We start from the raw sequence: 17,437 nt of genomic DNA, 5'->3' as shown, positions 1-17,437 counted from the left end.
CATCGGAGGGGGGGGGGGGAGGTCAGCTTAACTGCTTGCTGACGAGGCATCTCAGTTAAAGATAAAAAGTGATTAATTAACATTTTAATAATTCAATCTAAGGTTTGATCTAAAACTTTGCTCTCTAAAATTGTGTGGATGCATTTTAATTTTACCAGCGAGCAAATTGCTAATTATTTTGTAACTAGGCAACAGGATTTATCATGAATACAGATCGCTTTTTATAGAGACAACTTATGGATAAAGAAACTCAAATGACAGTTTGATGACTTTCAAATTTTATTTTAAAAATTTAAAATGAGAAGTTAGACTTTATGGATACCAAAAAGGTGATCTTAAAATTGCTGCTGATAACTTAGGCATAAGTTTATAAGTAGTACTTATTCAAAACGAGAACCGGGGGGTCATTAAACGTCAGATTTGGTTTCTTGGACAGCAGAGTTTCCTATCGGAGTAGGTGAAAGCAGTGATGATAAAGCAGATGCATTGCATCAAGGAAGACTTACCAGCCTGGATAGGATCGAAAAAAACGCCCTTATTGACTCTTTAAGTGTCAAGATCTTTCTGTACTGATTGACAGGCTGGGTGAACGCCCCCCAACCCCCCCTTTATGCCTTCATGTAGGTTTGTAGGTAAAGCCTGTTTCCTGCCTGACTGGCCACCCTAGGGGACCCAATTATTCGCTGGAAGTTGGTTACTTGTTAAAGGTCAAGAGATAATGGGTGAGATCTATCTTGACGATTCGACTCGAAGGAATGTGTAAGAAAGAGCTCGGCTCTAGAGGACCACAGAGGTCCAACTGGTCATCCAGTCGGGTAGGGGTGTCAGATACCCGGAACCTAACCTCAGGGACGAAAACATGGACAGTCTAAAAATAGTTGCCTGCGTTTCATGGTTACCTCAGATGGCAGACTTGTTAAGGCAGCCAGAAATGCCAGATTTGCGGATAAAAGTGAACCATGGTAACACATTGATGTCTGTCTCTGAATAGAGACGGTGGCTGTGAATTGTTACAAAACCTACGCCAAAAGATACAATGCGGATACTTCAGATTCCACATTCTGTGCTTTGACCTTGCGACATGGCCTTCTGAATGCGTCTGGAAGTTGTTTGCTAGCTTCTATAAATACAAGTAAAAAATATTTCTCCCCCAGAATACCCCATTCTGTAGTGTGCCCATTTCGCATGCATTTTATGTTAAACCAATGCGGGGACTAAAAGGACATCAAACATTTGGGCGTCTTTTGGATCTCCAATATATAAAATTGTGGTTCAGCCCAACTAATGGGGGAAATTGCCTCCAGAAATTCATATTTTTGGAAATAATCTGGACGAATGAAAGGAAGCAATGGGTACATAGTAAAACTTGAAATTAGATTCCACCTTTCTTGTTAATAATGAAGCAAAATTTGATTTTGGAGTCAATCTATTATGAGCACTTGTTTAAATGCGTTCTTATGAGGTACCAGGCAGGTGCTTCGGACCAAGCACCTGACTGAGAAAACGTTGTCGATTTTCGAGGTGGAGCCGGAGGGGGAGGAGGAGGAGGAGAACCCTAATTTTTCCAAGAAGCTTTGATCATCTCTACATCCTTAGACTGCTATAGTACTGTTGAGAATATCTTCCCTTAGCTAGTCCCCGTGATATAAGAGTATGATACTATCGTTTAGTCCTCAGCGAGGGAATGAGATTGACAATGGATCGTAGGGGACAACCAGTGATGTGTTATTAAGTGAAAGAAGTGAAAGACAAATTCGTAATTGGAAGAATTTTTGTGAACCGCCATTCACATTTCGTATAAGGTTAATTTTTCTTGGGCAGATTAGGTGTTGTCAACCCCCTTACTTAAATCCCTCTTCCACAATCAAGAGTTGATGGTCCTCCCAAAAGTGCCCAAGCTCTGGCGGTGTGTTCTGTCACCATGCCTTACTTAAATACATGGCTTGTAGAGCTTTGGTTAATTTCATCAACCAGACAAAATCGAGTTGTAGGCACCACTTTTCCCAAAAATTTAAAAGGATAAGTGTTCATAGGAACAATAATGGCTGAGACATTTCTCTCTGGACTTTACAATGCGCGCGTTCAAACATTCGCAGGCATTTTGTAAGTACCCACTGCTGATTACCTCATGTTAAGTCAAAATTCATTCGATGTCCTATCACCTCCAAGGTTCTAAGCATCTAGGTTCTTGAGGTTGCTATGGCTACACGAAGCCAAATCCAAGAACTTGGATGAAACCAGACTAAGAACTCAATTCTGTTCACCGTCTATAACTTGTTGTTAAACAATTAAAAATTATGAGATAAGAAACCCTTCGATCAGGACCCTTAAAAATTTTCGAAGAAAACGAATAATTTTACTTTATTAATTGAAATATCCACCTTCAGAAATGATGATTTCTTTAAATAATTTAATTCTAATGGATGATTTTTATCTAAAGGGTCCTACTTTTGTCTGGACGATCGCCCCATATGTGGCCTTATGAAGAGGGAGTCTAAACGCGCGCATTTGATTGGTTCAGACGGCTTCTTCCTCCTCCCTCACCCTCCCCCACCCACCTATGGAGTTGGCATGAGGGGTATGCGTATACATATATATGTATATACATAAGGCCAAGTCCAAGTCATTCAACGACTAACAACCTCTCCACCCCTATTCAGTAGTTCTGCAGCAAGACATGAACAAGTAAGTTCTCACTATCCTGCACTTTTGCATCCCAAAGTTTCTCATTTTTCTTCGGTTATTTCACACATCACTTGAAAATTGGTTGCTTATATAGTTTTAAGAGTTCAGCTGAATACTTGAGAAATAATTTCTTAGATTTATTTGACTTTAAACCTGCATCAAGGTGATATTGCAGCTGGAGGCTGTTTCGTGTCATTCGTCAACACAGCCGAGGTGGAGGCCCCTTTGATAACCGCTGATAAGCTCAGTTAATTTAGCGACTTCACCACACCACAAAATGACTACCTTATAGTCCTGATTGCATCATCAACCTATTTTCCTTTATAAGAAAGGCAGGCAAACCAGACTAAATTCGTTTTGATCACATCCTTGTTAACTTACTTTAATGAGGATACTCGGAGTCGAAGGGAATCTAAATGTTCACGTCTGGAGGATGCATTAAACCAGTCATGTCATGGAGTCGGGGAGAAAGGCGTAGCTTGCGAGAGTTGGTTTTTCTTCTCTACGTAGTTTTAAAAAGGATTAATTAAGCACAGGCCAAACTCTTCTGAGTCGCAAGTCCTCCAACTCTACCAAAAGTACCGCAAGCTATTACACAAGCTGCCAATTGGTTCGTGTAAGCCCAGTGATATATTCAGGAGAAAGTTTGTGAGGCTCCTTTGTTTCGTAATTATTGAAAATTGCAAGTCTGCTCTTCAAACAGGCTAAATCACTTATTTAAGACACTAACGATAATTCACAAATTCGCTTCTGTAACCCTCTGAGGACAACCGCTTTTCATTTGCATTAGGCGTTCCGAGTGATCTTCTCCAACATATTCGTTAACTTACAACCTGATTTACTTTCTTCGCAGGGAAGTAGAGTGGGGGAGATTTTTAGCTGAACAGCCTCATCACTACCAGTTAAATTAGCGGAATGTTTACATGAGAGAGTGAGCAGGACATGGAGGATTAAAACAAAAAGCCAGCTAAAGTGTTACTTTAGGCCATTTTCAGTCTATCTTTAATTACTGAACTTAACTTTACTTAGCACTATATATCTTTTAGCCAGTCTGGAATAGAACTTTCCTAAGTTCTTTCATTCACATATAAATATTTAAGATTTTTTTAAGTATAAGAGGTATAAGTAATACGTTATTGCGCATTTATCATCAGTTATAATACTAATCAATGAAAGATGCATTGTTTTTGGGGTTGCCGCTTCTTGGCCGCCACATATAGTTAAAATACTTTTGGGTCCATGAACTGATGAGGGTTGAATCGAGCTAATGGGAGCGAAATTATCAACACTCGAGAATATTTTCTCTTGTATAAAAGGTGGACGACTCTAGCTCTTGTCGGTGTGTTGATGATCTGCCTTGCTACAATACCAAGCAGTCAGGCATCTTCGTTGGGAGGTCACGGATCCAGAGGGGGCGTCTCCGACACGACCGCGGATGGCTTATCAACGCTTGAATTCGAGGCTCTGCTGCAGGACTACCTCGATCAGATGCGGGATATGAAGGAGCTGATTCAGCGCTACCTCGCCTCCGTCCCATATAGTCTCAGCAAACGTGCACAATTTCTCCGATTAGGACGCAAGTGAGGCGGAGTAAGGAGGACGGCACAGAGCGCCAGTGGTCATTCATGCGGTCACATTAACTTTGTGTGCTTTCTTCGCATTAAACAATACATTTTAATTCATCTATTCGTGTAGCCTATTCTACTGTCAGTAAACACGTCTAATATGGCGTAGGATTTTCAGCAGATTCACCTCCATTAAAATTAAATTAATCATTGGGGTCTGTGCAGATTTCCTAATGTATAAAAAGAGCCTTTTTGTGATCTTTAGAGAGAGACATAACTGAACAACTTTAGTCTTTGAGGTGAAGTAGAAATGGGGAGTGCTAACTGCCGAATCCTTTTAAAATCACTCATTAAATGTATACTTAAATCACTTTAGGAACTTCACTTTAGTGAAATGATTAATTGTTAAGCATTAATTAATGTTTTGTGTCAGATAAAAAGGTTGAGAATTGCCCATGTTCGAATTGGGCAAAATTGCGTGATGGGTGTTCATTTGTGCTATTTACTTAGCGCACTTAATAAAATAAACGAACAAGGAAATTCAAAAGGAGGTTTTTTATGCCGAAAAATTTGGTAAAATTCAGTTTTAATCGAAGACTTAACCCGTTTTTCCAGTCTAGCTTTTTAAGGGACTGATTTAAGCGGGGTTGTGAGACATAAGCGGATGACAACGCATGCTTTTGGCATTTAATTTCCTTATGATTTAAGGCACTTAAACAATGCTATCAGGGAAGATGACCCGAAGATGAGAGCTGTGTGGACTTGAACTTTGCTTAAAGCTACGGTCACGCGTTGTTTAAAGAGCATCAATTATCCTGACTCCGTCCAAAGCATGAAGGGCTCTGTGTGGAGGACGTATTACGTCGGGCCCTCCTTAAAAATGGCTGGTAGGCGGACTGTCTACAGGGAAGGGATCGCTCGCTTAACGTTGGCTGAAAAACCGAAGGCCATTTGTTGAAACATTTGCATGGCTCTCACCGCAAACTTTGTCATTTAAAACGGACACCAACGAGTGGTCTCATCACTCCAACTTGTTGGGGCAGGAAGTCCTTCCTGTCAAGTTAACCTCAGGAAGGCGAACAGAGGGTGGGGCTGAACGCGATAAGTCTCCTCTTGAGTGGTCAGTTGCCAGAGTCCACGTATTGGAACCACTTCGGGGTGGTGGCCTCCTTTGGCGTACACGACGCCTCTTCCAAGCTGGCGGGAGAAGGTTGTGCGGTTCATAAAGCCGTCGTTTGATAACCACAGAGGGCTTGAGAGCTCAAATGAGGGTGGAAAGTAGTAGCAGAGGGAGCAGCGAGCTACTTAAAAATCCCGGAGATTTTAATGGTCACTTGATAGCTGCCAAGTAATTTTCGGAGTTGGCATTTGCCACTTCTTTGCTCTTCCCCACGAGATTTGGTCAATTTTTGCAGAAACGAGGAGAAAGTGGTGGATATTTCAAAATGTAGATAGGCTTTTTAAAAATTTTAGAATTTAAACTCTATGAGAACTAAATTTAATTTAAATTTTTTGTTATTTTCATTTGGAATGCTGAAAAAAAATGTATTTCCGGTCACAAGGGGGGAGGGGTCCAGTGAAATACCTTTTCTACTTGAAGTCTTCAGGCATGGCGATTGTTAATGGCCCGAAAACAATGATTGTGTGAATTTTGGAGCAAAAATTTATTTCAAAGGTGGTATTTCTTGCAACGAAATCTCGGTGCCGATAAAACAGAATTTCCATTAATATTTTTCATAAATATTCTTCCGTCCCCACATTTTCTTTTCCTTTTCATTATTTCTTAGACCTTTGCATTGAGGCGGTTGGTTCGAGGAAGGCATTTCATAATGGGCGCATCGAAAAATCGGTTGGTGGGGTCCGGACGCTTTCCACACAGGAGGTACATTCAAACAAATGCGCACCTGGAGCCTCTTATTCAACACTTCGCTTTGTAATTTGTCTTAAACCGATTAAACATGTTTAGGGGAAAAATGCAGGGATTTAACTAATGAAATATTCTATAATAAAATTTCACAATGTTTTCTTAGTTTACATCCATTTCAAACACATCCACTTCGTATCCATCCATTAAACGATCTATGTCATCACCATCGCTCCTGTATTAAACATCCATGCATCCCATATCCCATTTATCTACCCATCCATCCATTCATCCTGCTCTGCCTTTCTACCATAGCCTTTTATTCCAATTCAGATTTGTAAGACTGCCATCCTCAGATCACGTCCATCAGATTTAGTATAGACTGCATTAGAAGTGAGGCTTCCAAATACGAGGAAAGTAGTAGTCATTGCATTGACTGATGCATGACTTATAGTAATTAGTCGTTAAAATTGAGCTTTTCGGAAGCTGCACGTTCTGTCTTGGACACCTGGTGATAGAATCTTTTTCAAAGTCAGAAGAACCACAAATTTTTTGAAGCTTACCTCCAATGACGTCCCATTTTATATCGTCCAAAGTCATTGAATTACCGATTACTGGGATCAACCCAGACGAATTTGTTTGGTTCTTTGGGGTGTAAAATTCTAACATATGACAGACATTTAGGGCTCCAAATGTAGTTTTTTAATCCCTCCAAAGGTAGGAACTTTCAGCTAATACATTGACTAATTTTTTGTGTACGAATGGAGTGGCTCGCCTGCTAGCTTTATTCAATTCCTTCAAAAAACACCTATCCGTGTACGTATAGATCTTGAACAACTTGGAGGTCAGTGAAGGGCCTACAACTCTTCCACCCTCATTTATACAGATAACAGCTGCCATTAGAGATGCTATGGAGGAAATACTTATAATAGCAAAGTGAAACAACTAGAATGCTCTAAACTGAGCCGCCAGTCGTTATAACTTGGAATCCATCCATCCCGCATCCATTCGCTTAGCCGTCCAGCCAGCAATTCTTCCATCCATCCATTCATCCCTCTCTGCCCTTACCACAACTTTTAAATCCAATTCAGATTTATAAGGATGTCTTCCTCGGATCACATCCATCGGATTCAACAAAACTTTAACAGAAGAACTGTTTCAAATGCGAGAAAAGTGGCATTGAACAGAGTGAAGTTTGTTACGCCAACAGGCAATAATGGCCAAAATCCCATCGATCGCCTAATCCGATAATCGATAGCTAAATACTGCAGAACAGATGCCCTTATCGATTGAGGTGAATGAGTCAGCAAAGGAGATCGCGGTGAGTGCGTACGCGCCTCATAGCTAGAGTGCGGAGGTGGACAAAAGCCACAGTTACGCGTAGCCATGGTAACTGATTGGCCTTGGTCTTCAAACAAGCATCAGTACACTTAGAGTGCATTTCACCTTCACGATGAGCCAATCAGGAGGGGATGAGTGAGAGCATGACTCTAGGTTTAGTGGTTGGTCATGGATCTAGGATTTCAGACATCCTTAGCCTAAAAGGAATGAACGTCGGTTGATCTCATCCCTTTTATACATAAGACTCCGCCAGGATAAGATTGTTGGTTTCTTTCGGTTAATTTGGACTACAATTTCGTGCGCGAATTCACAAGGGCGCTTTTTATTTGACCCTTAGGTTATGCTCTATTGGAATAGGTTCTTCCAAATCGTCTTGGTGAGTCTCCTGAAGGCCTCAATCTACCCCACCCTCGATGACGAAGGCGGTTCTAGCTAATACCTTGTTACCCCCTAATTTTACCCTCTTTTGCTTACACTTGAGCTCAACCGTCTATCTGAAGAATTGTAAGTAAAGTCTCTCACTAAGATAGTGGGAAATTCAAGGTAAAACTAACCTTCTAAGTTTATAGCCTTTCATTTCCGTCGTGTAAATCAAATTGGCATACTGACATAGGATGTAAAAGTGGGATTCCAGATCCATTTTTCTTATTCGCGCCTCAGTGAGTTTATAGGTGATCGGACGTATCCAATTGCGCGCCTTTGGACCGTCAAAATTTGTGCCATCTCTGGATAATTGACCTTATCGACTTCTGGGTATCATGACCTTGCACAGTTTACAACTACTTAGATCGCCACCATGGTGACAAGATCCTATGTCCAGTCTTATAGCCACCTAGCCCCTATATTCTCATCCAAATGAATGAAAAATCTGAACTTGATATTTGAATATTGAACTCAAGCGCCAAAGAAGAAGGCATTTGCTGCAAAAAGACTCACAACACAAAAGGCATTGAAACCCAGGCGAATATTGACGATCCCTCCATTCTCTTGTTGTGTAAAAAGGCTGGTGAAAACTTGGATTTTTCAAAAAGCCTCGCCTAGCGCTCTAATTTCTTTGACGAAATGATTCCTTTTTCATGGTCCCATTAGTTGGATGGAACCTAATTCGACAACTAGGTAGGATTATAATGATATTAGGATGGCACAGAGCAGTGGATATGGCACCGCTCCAAAACTCAGCTGATAAGGTGGACGTAGATCCCAAGTCATCGAAATCCTCTGATTGCATCACTGACGCTGGACCTGGAAACGTTCTTGCCCTCTCGAAAACCGAGGGAAGAACCTTGTGCATACCTCGTGGCCGATCTTCAAGGCACAGGTCGGGTTTGTATCACCCGGAAAATCACAAGGAGCAGGGAGCTGCAATACGTTCTGAACTGTCAGTTTATCTACGTGATTTATCCGATCCCTGTGGCGCTAGTGATGTCATGACGTACCACGTCATTTCATTGATACATATCATCTGACAAAGACACAAACAAATTTATCCTGATTCTGATTGATGTGAATAAGCCCCAAGGCGACATTGCAGATGGAGGGTATGGCGACAGGCAAAACTTTTGATTGGCACATCTCGGTCCTTCCAAATTTTCACCCAGGATCTCGCTTCAAGAATGATGCACATTAGCTGTACTGACACCCATGTGGTATATTAAGCAAGAGAGAGAACTCTGTGGCTCACACATGTGACACGTAAGACCCTCCTGATTGGTGTTGCATGTTTGTGCTTCCATGTGGGTGCTAGTGTGCTTAAGCTACAAATCACCGAGTCCAATGAGTGGAATATGCGAGTGTGTGTGCTGTAGAGGCTCATTTCATCAACATGGCGTTTTTCAAACGTGTGAATTTCAGTTCATTCAAAGGATCCAATAGCAAAGCTGAACCGGACAAACAGACCAACCTCAGTAAGTCCTCAGGCCCGCATCCCCCCCTCTGTTCTTTGTTTTTTTCCACACTTTTGTATGCTCCAAGAGTTGGAGGTTATGTTTGGTATATTTTGGAGGCTTACGAAGTGTGTGGAGTTACCATCCAGATTCTGAAGCACCTTTTCACAAAGATTAAGTCCACTCAACTCTTGCCAACCACTATGTTGATATATGGTAAAGATGCCAAGTTACTTTGAAAGGGTAGACTACTGGTGGTATCAAAGCGCAGTCTTGTCAATATCAATGACGACCTCCTGACATGCAATGAACACTTAATTGATGTCGTCCTGGCGATGTGCCACATCAAATGAATGACACTCTCTCTTCTGGATGATCAGGTCCATAAGCAAAGCGTACGGCTAAGGTCCGGTGCTCTGGAATTCCAGCAAAATCCACAAATATTCCTTTAACCGTACTATGCTTGACCTAAGAAGAAAACTGTCTTACTGTGAAAGGGTGAGATTGAAGGAGTAGCGTCAAACCTTCGCAAGAGCTTTACATCTGTAACTGGTACCATAGGGGTCACCTTATCCAACTACATTAAGGTAATTACCCCCTGGGCACCCTAATCCCACCAGAGGTGCTTCAAAAGCGGATCGCCGAGCACGAGAGTGAACAATCCTTTGAGGCACTTCGCCGCAAAGTCGAGAAGGAGGATGAAGAATGGCGACGCAAGGAGGAGATGGAGCGTCTCATTGCGGAGCGTCGAGGATGTCTTCAAGATCATGGAGTTGACCATCAATTAGGAATTCTCAATTTCCAACTCATGTACGTGCCGTTTGTGCTTTTGTAATGATGAAAAGAGGGTAAGTAGGAGTCCTGAGAGCTCGGCATTACCCAGAGCCGATGATTAACACTTAGAGCTTTAAAGGCATCATGTAAGATGAGGATAGAAATGAAGCTGTATCTCTCACCCCTCCTCTTTCCCTTTTTTTTCCTCCAGCCTTCACAGATCAGACAATTTTTACATGGGTTGGTTTTCTCCTATGGGGTCTTAGGTTACACCTTTCGGCTGGCGCTCTCGTTCTGACTCCTTCTAAGGGAATAGTTTTGCTGATCCTATTCAATCTGTATCATAAAAAGTATCTCATTCTAACCCTTTCCTCCTGTAGTTAAGCCCACGTAAGTAAAGCAAGAGCAGTCTTGCAGTGATAAGTCGAGAGCTGCCTTGATAGTGCGCGACCTTGAGGGGTGACCAATAAAGTGATCCGTCAAAGCCACTTCTCATGCTGTGTCAGTCAGTTAGTCAGCCAACAATTCTTCACCAAGACCACACCTTAAAGCAGTAAAGATGTTCTTCAAAGCCTATCGTCATGTTTTAATACATGTACCAAACTTCTCACCACAGATAAAATAATTCGCCAATCACGAAGGTATTTATAGGTGATGCATGAATCCTAGGTAATTCTCCATAGAGGATCAACCTGAGCATGATGCATCTGCTCCAGATGGATTAGTCACCAGAACCACTCTCAGGCAGTACTTTAAATTTATGAAGTAGAAAAGTGCAAACCACATCTATCAGATTCCACCGAAGGCTCAAGGTAGGAGGAAGAAAAAAGCAAAGGGCACAATGAGGTGTAAGGCACCGATGGACCGAGTGAAATGGTTTTTTTTGCAAAAAAATATGGCTCCATATCTTAAGCTTTCAGTGAAGTCGTAATTTTTTGTTTATTCAGTTATGACGTTAATCGCGAGGCCTTGAGAGTGACCTTGTTGGGAGCCAATCACCTGCGTCCACGGGATCCTCTTGAGGTGACGTTGAATGCACGAGTTGCCGTGACTGTGGAGAGCAGTGGAAGCAATAAACAAGTGATCCGACCACAGCCAAAGTTGAGTATGCTAAATAAGCTCAACTCCAACCGTAATATGATCTACCGTCCAAATGGGGATCACAGGGTCCCTGGGAAAACACACACCGCTGATGCTTCCTCTTCCTCAATCTACTGGAGAACTCGCAAACCTGTGTGGAATGAAAATTTCGTCTTTACTGTATGTGGTTTTTTCCTTTTCTCAATAATAACTAGGTAAAGTGTGCAGGTTTGTACGATCTCTCTTAGTGTCACATTTATGTGACATGTGTTTCTTATCTACTCATGGTAAGTGATTGCATCAGAAGGTGTTACGAACAGATAAATGAAGTTTAAAACACCAAATCAGGTGTAAAAATCCTCTCCATCCGAGAAAAATTGTGCATTTTTCGGTCCTATGAACAGCATAACCTCCAATAAAAGGTTTCTTGATTTTCCTCAGAGAGCCTGGTGGTGAAGGCCTTAATCGTAAATTCTCTGGTGAGAGAGGATGATCATTGCATTACATCCATAAAATGTAACAGAAGTGATTGTTATGGAATTGGTTCGGTGTGACTTGGAGGAACATACGATAATTAGGCGAGAGAGGGTGGTACTGCCTCGTCCCTGCTCTAACCCTGGATGCTATTCCGCCAAACACTGGGGTATACTTATCACCTCTTCTTGCACCAGAGTAATAAAAAGTCATATGACTACTTGTAAAATGGGCATTAGGAAGGTGAGAAACAAGAGGCAAAAGTTTTAGGATTTTGCTTCTGGCTTCCAGAGGTAGAGTTCTAATAGGGATGGAATTCACGGGGCAGTGTTATTTTGGACTTTTGTAAGGTCACTTATTTCAATGAATGACGTTGAAAATGGCCGAGATTAAGCTTCATACCGGTGTAAAAGTTTCCCCAAAGAGAGTTCCAAAAATTCTATCCTCATTTTCAACGACACAGTAACTCAAAATCCCTTTTTGAAAAAAGTGGACTTAAAGTTTCATCTTAGTAGATGATAATAATTTTGCAGAAAATCTCTTATTTTTTACGTAGGGGATTCAAAATCGACAACTAAAACACCTGGAGGTGGTTTTCAAGGTGTTTGAGCGTTATCCCACCAAACCTCCAGAAGCACCGAGGGAGGACTTCATTGGAGAAGTGAGGATTCCGTTGGTTAAACTCCACAAAAAATTAACCGGTAGTAGTAATAAAATGGGTAAGTTGGATGATAACAATTCCAAAATCTATGACGTTTTTCTGGCAGCTTTAGTGGTAAAACTGGGCCCCTTAAGGATGGCCGAAAAAGGGTATTGAGAGAGTGACGCCCTATGCGTGACTGACCACCAAATAATTAGTTTTTTGGGCCTGTATTTAATGCCATCGCAGATGCTGTCCATGATTTTGCACTTCTTAGGGTGCTAGATTTTTAAAAATGTGGAAAAATTATTTAATGGGTTTGTTTTAGTGGTGGGATAGGATGTAGGTCCCTAGAATAGCCGAAAAGCGAAGTTTGGTGGGATGGAAACTGATGGGTCGCACCCATTTGTTGGTGACTTTCAAACCAAATATCTATGGAAATGGATCAAATCAAATGAGCTAGAGTGACAGATCATATGGGGGGAAGGCAGGTGCTTTCAACAACCTTGCAAAGATTGGGACCTCTAGTTTCTCTGCCCCATGATGTTGTAACGAGAACACAGTCCTTCTGCTACGAAACGCATGAGTGGATTTTTATCTAATCAAACCGTTGGTATTTGGCAATTGCCGCAGGTCACACTTTCACCCTCCTGCACGGCCACCGGAGCAGGCTGGTAGTAGTCCAGTCCTTCTGTACGTTAGTTAGTAGTATGTTCAGTCATAATACTTTGACTTATTATGAATTAACTGCAGAAATTTGACCTCGTATTCAATCGTGTGTGTATAAATAAGCAGTCACTTCTGTCGCCGCAGGTCATAATTCCCTTCTGCGTCTCATAGTCTTCCATCACTTCCATAGGTTAGTAAGTAGTATGTTTGGATGTCTTGCCTTGGTTTATTATGAATCGTCCGTAGGAATCTGACCTTTTGTTTGACTGTGCGTATTTGTTTACGCGGTCACTTCAGTCGCTGCAGGTCACACTTCCGCTCTGTAGCATGACCTTTGGACCAGGTTGGTAGTTTGCCACGTCCTCTGTAGGTTAATAAGTAGTACGTTCGGCCGTACTACATTGGGTTATTACGAATGCAAAAAGGAAACTTTTTGGAGATCTCATCACTCGCTGGAAATTGAAAAACCTGCCTTTAAATCCATTTAAGCCCGCACAATTTTTCGGTATACTGCTTCTGGCTCCATAGCCTCATTCCTTTTACCGTCTTGCGGAAGTACATAATTCATAATCATTTGCTCATAAAAGGTGAAATTAAGCAGGATAGGAGGTATTTGGGCAAGTTCACTTTCTCCATATTAATGCAGTGAAGCTGACTGAGAGTCGCCTCACTAGTGTGTGGAGTTGAATCACAATGCGCACCGTCTAACCACATCCTGGCGCCTGGGAAGAGTGTAGTGTGTTCTTAATCACCCAACATGTGACTTATGTAAGGCCTAAGAATATTCTATAAACTCTCCAAATTTATTTTATAAAGTAGTACCCGAAAAGCCACTACGACGTCTGAAAGTTACAGGTGTTCAAGAGCCTGAAGGCAACACAGACCAACAGAATGGAGAGGAGGAGGAGCAAAGAGTGGAGATTGAATTGCCACGAGAAAAGCCTTTGGCAGAGAAGGAGGCCGTAGCTAGATGGCTTGAAGGCACGATTTCTCCGATACCTGGACAAGATGCAGAGATGGAAGAATTGGTGAGTTTCCCTCTTCTTCAACAAATATCTCACTCACTAGGATTGATTCTACCACTCGCAAACTACTTAACGAGGTCTTTCACTCCCTATGAGTAAAAATTGGTACATTTTAAACACCTCCACATTTTCATCGCTTTAAAGCCAAATAGACGGTGGTGTTGGTGTTTGAAGAAGAGACAGAATTTCGGCATCGCTGTAAAGAGTCCAGTACTCTAAAAACTTTGGGGAAGAAACTGGTCGGCCAATTTCGCTCCAGTCAGGACATGCGTTTATCTAGGAAGTTTCAGGTCCTAACTTCACTTTAGCCCACTTCCAAACCCCTGATTTACTGCTAGCTCACGGATTTCCAGGGCAATTTGTAATTTTGAAGAACTGAAAAAAGATTTCTGAATATGTGACTTTAAGATAAGTTCATCACCAGAAATGCTTCAAAAAGGGCAAAGACAGGCGATTTGGGAGGGAATAATAATCCCTCGGGACCTCAAGAATTAGATTGCTTATATGTCTTTTGATGAGATAGCAGTCGACAGAATTTTTTGTCCGTTCACTTTGTGGCAAAACTTCCCAGTTCCAGGGTCAGAGAACCTAGAGCTGACCACCTCCATCTGCATATTACGACAGTTCTATTTTCCACCCCCCTAATGTCTGTTTCAAGTGGTTGTCCAAACTGAGTGTTAAGAAAGGGTGATGAATATCACTTGGAGCTCGGAGAAATGCCATCGGAGGAAATACAGGGAACTTGAGTGAGCGAAAAGTACATCTTCTCAAAGCTAGAGTTACACCGAGATGCTTCGTACTGAGGAGGCGGACTGCAGTAGAATCCATTCAATGTGGATTTACTGATAGCCGCGCCACAATTGCTCTGAGATCTACTACGCACACCCACACTCACAAAAAATTATACTCAGGTGTTAAGGACCCAACACTTTAATTCCTGGAAGCCTATCTATGGAAATGCCGGGTAGCCGAAAACTTCAAAAGATTTTCAGTATGGTTCACAGAGCTGACTGGGTGTAATTCGTGGGAGGGACCGGTGTAATGGAAGGCAAGCATGATAAAACATGGAGAGAAATGGGTGGGGCATTGCGCTACTCCTGATTGTCCTCGGTCCTATTTTCCTCATGTCTTTCACCCACATTTCATTAACTGTCGGTTGAATTGCGTAAGTGAATTGCATATCCGTCTGCCTTACCCACCGACTTTACAACGCTTCTAAAGCTGCATCCCAGCAAGTACATGACGGTAGTAGAAAGCACCATCCATAAATGCCCTCAACCAGACGGTTGAATCTGGGTGGCGAATAGCTTCAAGGTAGATGTATCACTTTCAGGTGAACCCTCCCCTCTTGAGTATGGTTCACCCTCCGTGTTCCTTCGATGATATTTCTCCCAGCTCCACCTTTTAGCCATCCACTTGGTACAGGTGGGCAAAAAAGTGCAAATAACAACTAGGCCGGTTAGTTAGTAGGTAGGTAGTCGGGCAGAAACAGGTGTGGCTATAACTAAACTTTTTTTTGGCTTCTGAAGGGCTAAGCCTGCTTCTCAAATGCAGTTCTTGCAGGAGGTTGTGATTTTCTTGTTGAGATATAACGTTCGATTGTATCGATGACAACTTCAGAGAGGGAAGCCGTTCGGTGAAGCTTTCTCTGATTGAACTTTTATCACCAAAGACTGCACTAACTTTTCCAGATGCCTCTCTACCTCTCTAGTATCGTGACCTTAAGGGAAAAAAACCCAAACTTCTTGCTTCAAAACACATAAAATCGTTAATTGCTGACTTCTAACCACAATTGATAAGTTAAGTAAACCCGCTCTAAGCAAAGGAGGGAAAAGGACTGTGATTTACTTTTCCCCACAACTACATAATGGTAGACAAAATTGAATTCCTTAGCAAGTCCATTTCGTGTTTCCTTTTGTTCATTTTGTGACTACAAAAAGAGCGGCTAAAAGACCAGTACAATGGAAAGATTACTAACTGCTAGATCCCGTTTTTATTGTTTATGCCTTTGTTAGGCAAAATTAGGCGTGTTTAAGTCAAAACGGGACCGAGAGATTAACCAATTTTGGGGGAATGATTTAATGAGTAGGCAGGCTTTCACTGCTAACACAATGTTTAAACAATATCGCCAACATCTCTGAGGTGAACGCCGGGTTTTTCGTTGCCACAGAAGAAAGAAATCCGCCTTGTACATAATTTGGTCACACGAAATTTTGCTCATCAAGCGGCCAAGATCTGACAGACAGGTGGCCTGATCATAGGCGTGCGGACGGATTAAAACTGTTTCTCTTCAAAATTCTAAGAGTTTAGAAGGTTCCTCAAACGTACCGTACTGTACCCAAAGTCCTCCAAAGCCGCATTACCTGCCACATTGTTGCATGCACACTACCACTGATGCCCGCTGTCATCAGAGAATAACGGCCCATGACATGTGACAAAGGATTTCTCTATGCTTTCTAGCAATCTATATGCAATAGCGAGGCTGTTCGTGAAGAACTGCAAGATCCAGAGCTCATGGACAGCGTCTCAGTTCGAGAACTGCGCGTAGCCAAAGCAGAAATGAAGACGCACTTGGATACTATAAGGGAGTTAGCTATACCTCCATTCATTCCAAAAGCAGTATGTTCAATTGATAACTTTTCCTTAAAGAATGCTCAAACAAGAACAATAACATTTATTACGAGAACTCCTTGCAAAATCCTCCCCCTCTAATTATTCCATTAATGCCAATTATTTAGTTATAAGTAGTATGGAGCAAGAAGTATTGAGCTTAAATCTAACATTGCATTTTCGCTGTGGAAAAAAAAAACAATTCACCAACCTCCTTACCTAAGGACACAGGTCATCTACCATACCCAGGGCCAGACGTAGCCCCTGTTATGGGCGCACAGTAATAGTCTAGGTGATTCCCCAAACCCACCCAGATTGTGGGGGACGGAAGGTCTCAAGCAGTAATAGCCAAAACGCATTTAAAAATAAATATTCTCTTTATCAACCAAAAAAGGGGAAGACGAATCAATATGCGAATTTGCAAAATGAGTATGAAGACTCGGAAACGGAGTTGCCGGAGTCCGAAAGACCTTTCATTATTCGCAGACTGGAGGGATGGCATTTCATCAATCGTGTGCCCGAGATGCGTCCCTACTATGGCACGCTGGAGATTGGGTTGAATTTCGATCCCCATCAGGGCAAGATTATAATCTCCGTAAGTTCTCCTGATCGCCGTCTGAGGCAAGACGGCTCTTCTCTTGTCCATTCCTTCAATCTTCTTTTGTGTTGATGTGAGTCGAGAGTGGCTCTTTTGGACCAGAAAGTTGGACAAATTTTTCTAAGTTCTTAGAAGGAGTGTAATCAACCGGATGACAGAAATTGCGATCTTACCACTACTGCTCCTTATTTACTTATAAGTAGTATGATTTAAAGCGACGTGGTTCGAA

General features: G+C 42.0%; 2 protein-coding genes across 2 annotated transcripts in view; both read left to right on the top strand. All coding sequences in view use genetic code 11, as the record gives it.

The window, feature by feature from the left end:
• Nucleotides 1-2,481: 2,481 nt before the first annotated feature.
• On the top strand, nucleotides 2,482-4,269 carry EGR_06178 (hypothetical protein; the record flags this gene model as incomplete). Its single annotated transcript, XM_024495427.1, has 3 exons — nucleotides 2,482-2,578; nucleotides 2,661-2,685; nucleotides 4,002-4,269. 3 exons carry the CDS (start codon nucleotides 2,482-2,484, stop codon nucleotides 4,267-4,269), a joined length of 390 nt encoding a protein of 129 aa, XP_024350155.1.
• Nucleotides 4,270-8,582: 4,313 nt separating this feature from the next.
• Nucleotides 8,583-17,437, top strand: part of EGR_06177 (hypothetical protein) — a gene marked incomplete at both ends in the record, with an annotated part of 10,124 nt that continues 1,269 nt past the window's right edge. The window contains 8 exons of the mRNA XM_024495426.1: nucleotides 8,583-8,833; nucleotides 9,307-9,359; nucleotides 9,926-10,148; nucleotides 11,060-11,372; nucleotides 12,223-12,385; nucleotides 13,795-14,003; nucleotides 16,461-16,619; nucleotides 17,005-17,205. Coding sequence (XP_024350154.1) covers nucleotides 8,583-8,833; nucleotides 9,307-9,359; nucleotides 9,926-10,148; nucleotides 11,060-11,372; nucleotides 12,223-12,385; nucleotides 13,795-14,003; nucleotides 16,461-16,619; nucleotides 17,005-17,205 — 1,572 coding nt within the window. The remainder of the gene's footprint in view (nucleotides 8,834-9,306; nucleotides 9,360-9,925; nucleotides 10,149-11,059; nucleotides 11,373-12,222; nucleotides 12,386-13,794; nucleotides 14,004-16,460; nucleotides 16,620-17,004; nucleotides 17,206-17,437) is intronic.

This window comes from Echinococcus granulosus (genome assembly GCF_000524195.1).
Source record: "Echinococcus granulosus chromosome Unknown EG_S00052, whole genome shotgun sequence".
NCBI lineage: Eukaryota > Metazoa > Platyhelminthes > Cestoda > Cyclophyllidea > Taeniidae > Echinococcus > Echinococcus granulosus.
The sequence above is the reverse complement of the archived record's forward strand: the minus strand, read 5'-3'. Positions and strand labels throughout refer to the sequence as shown.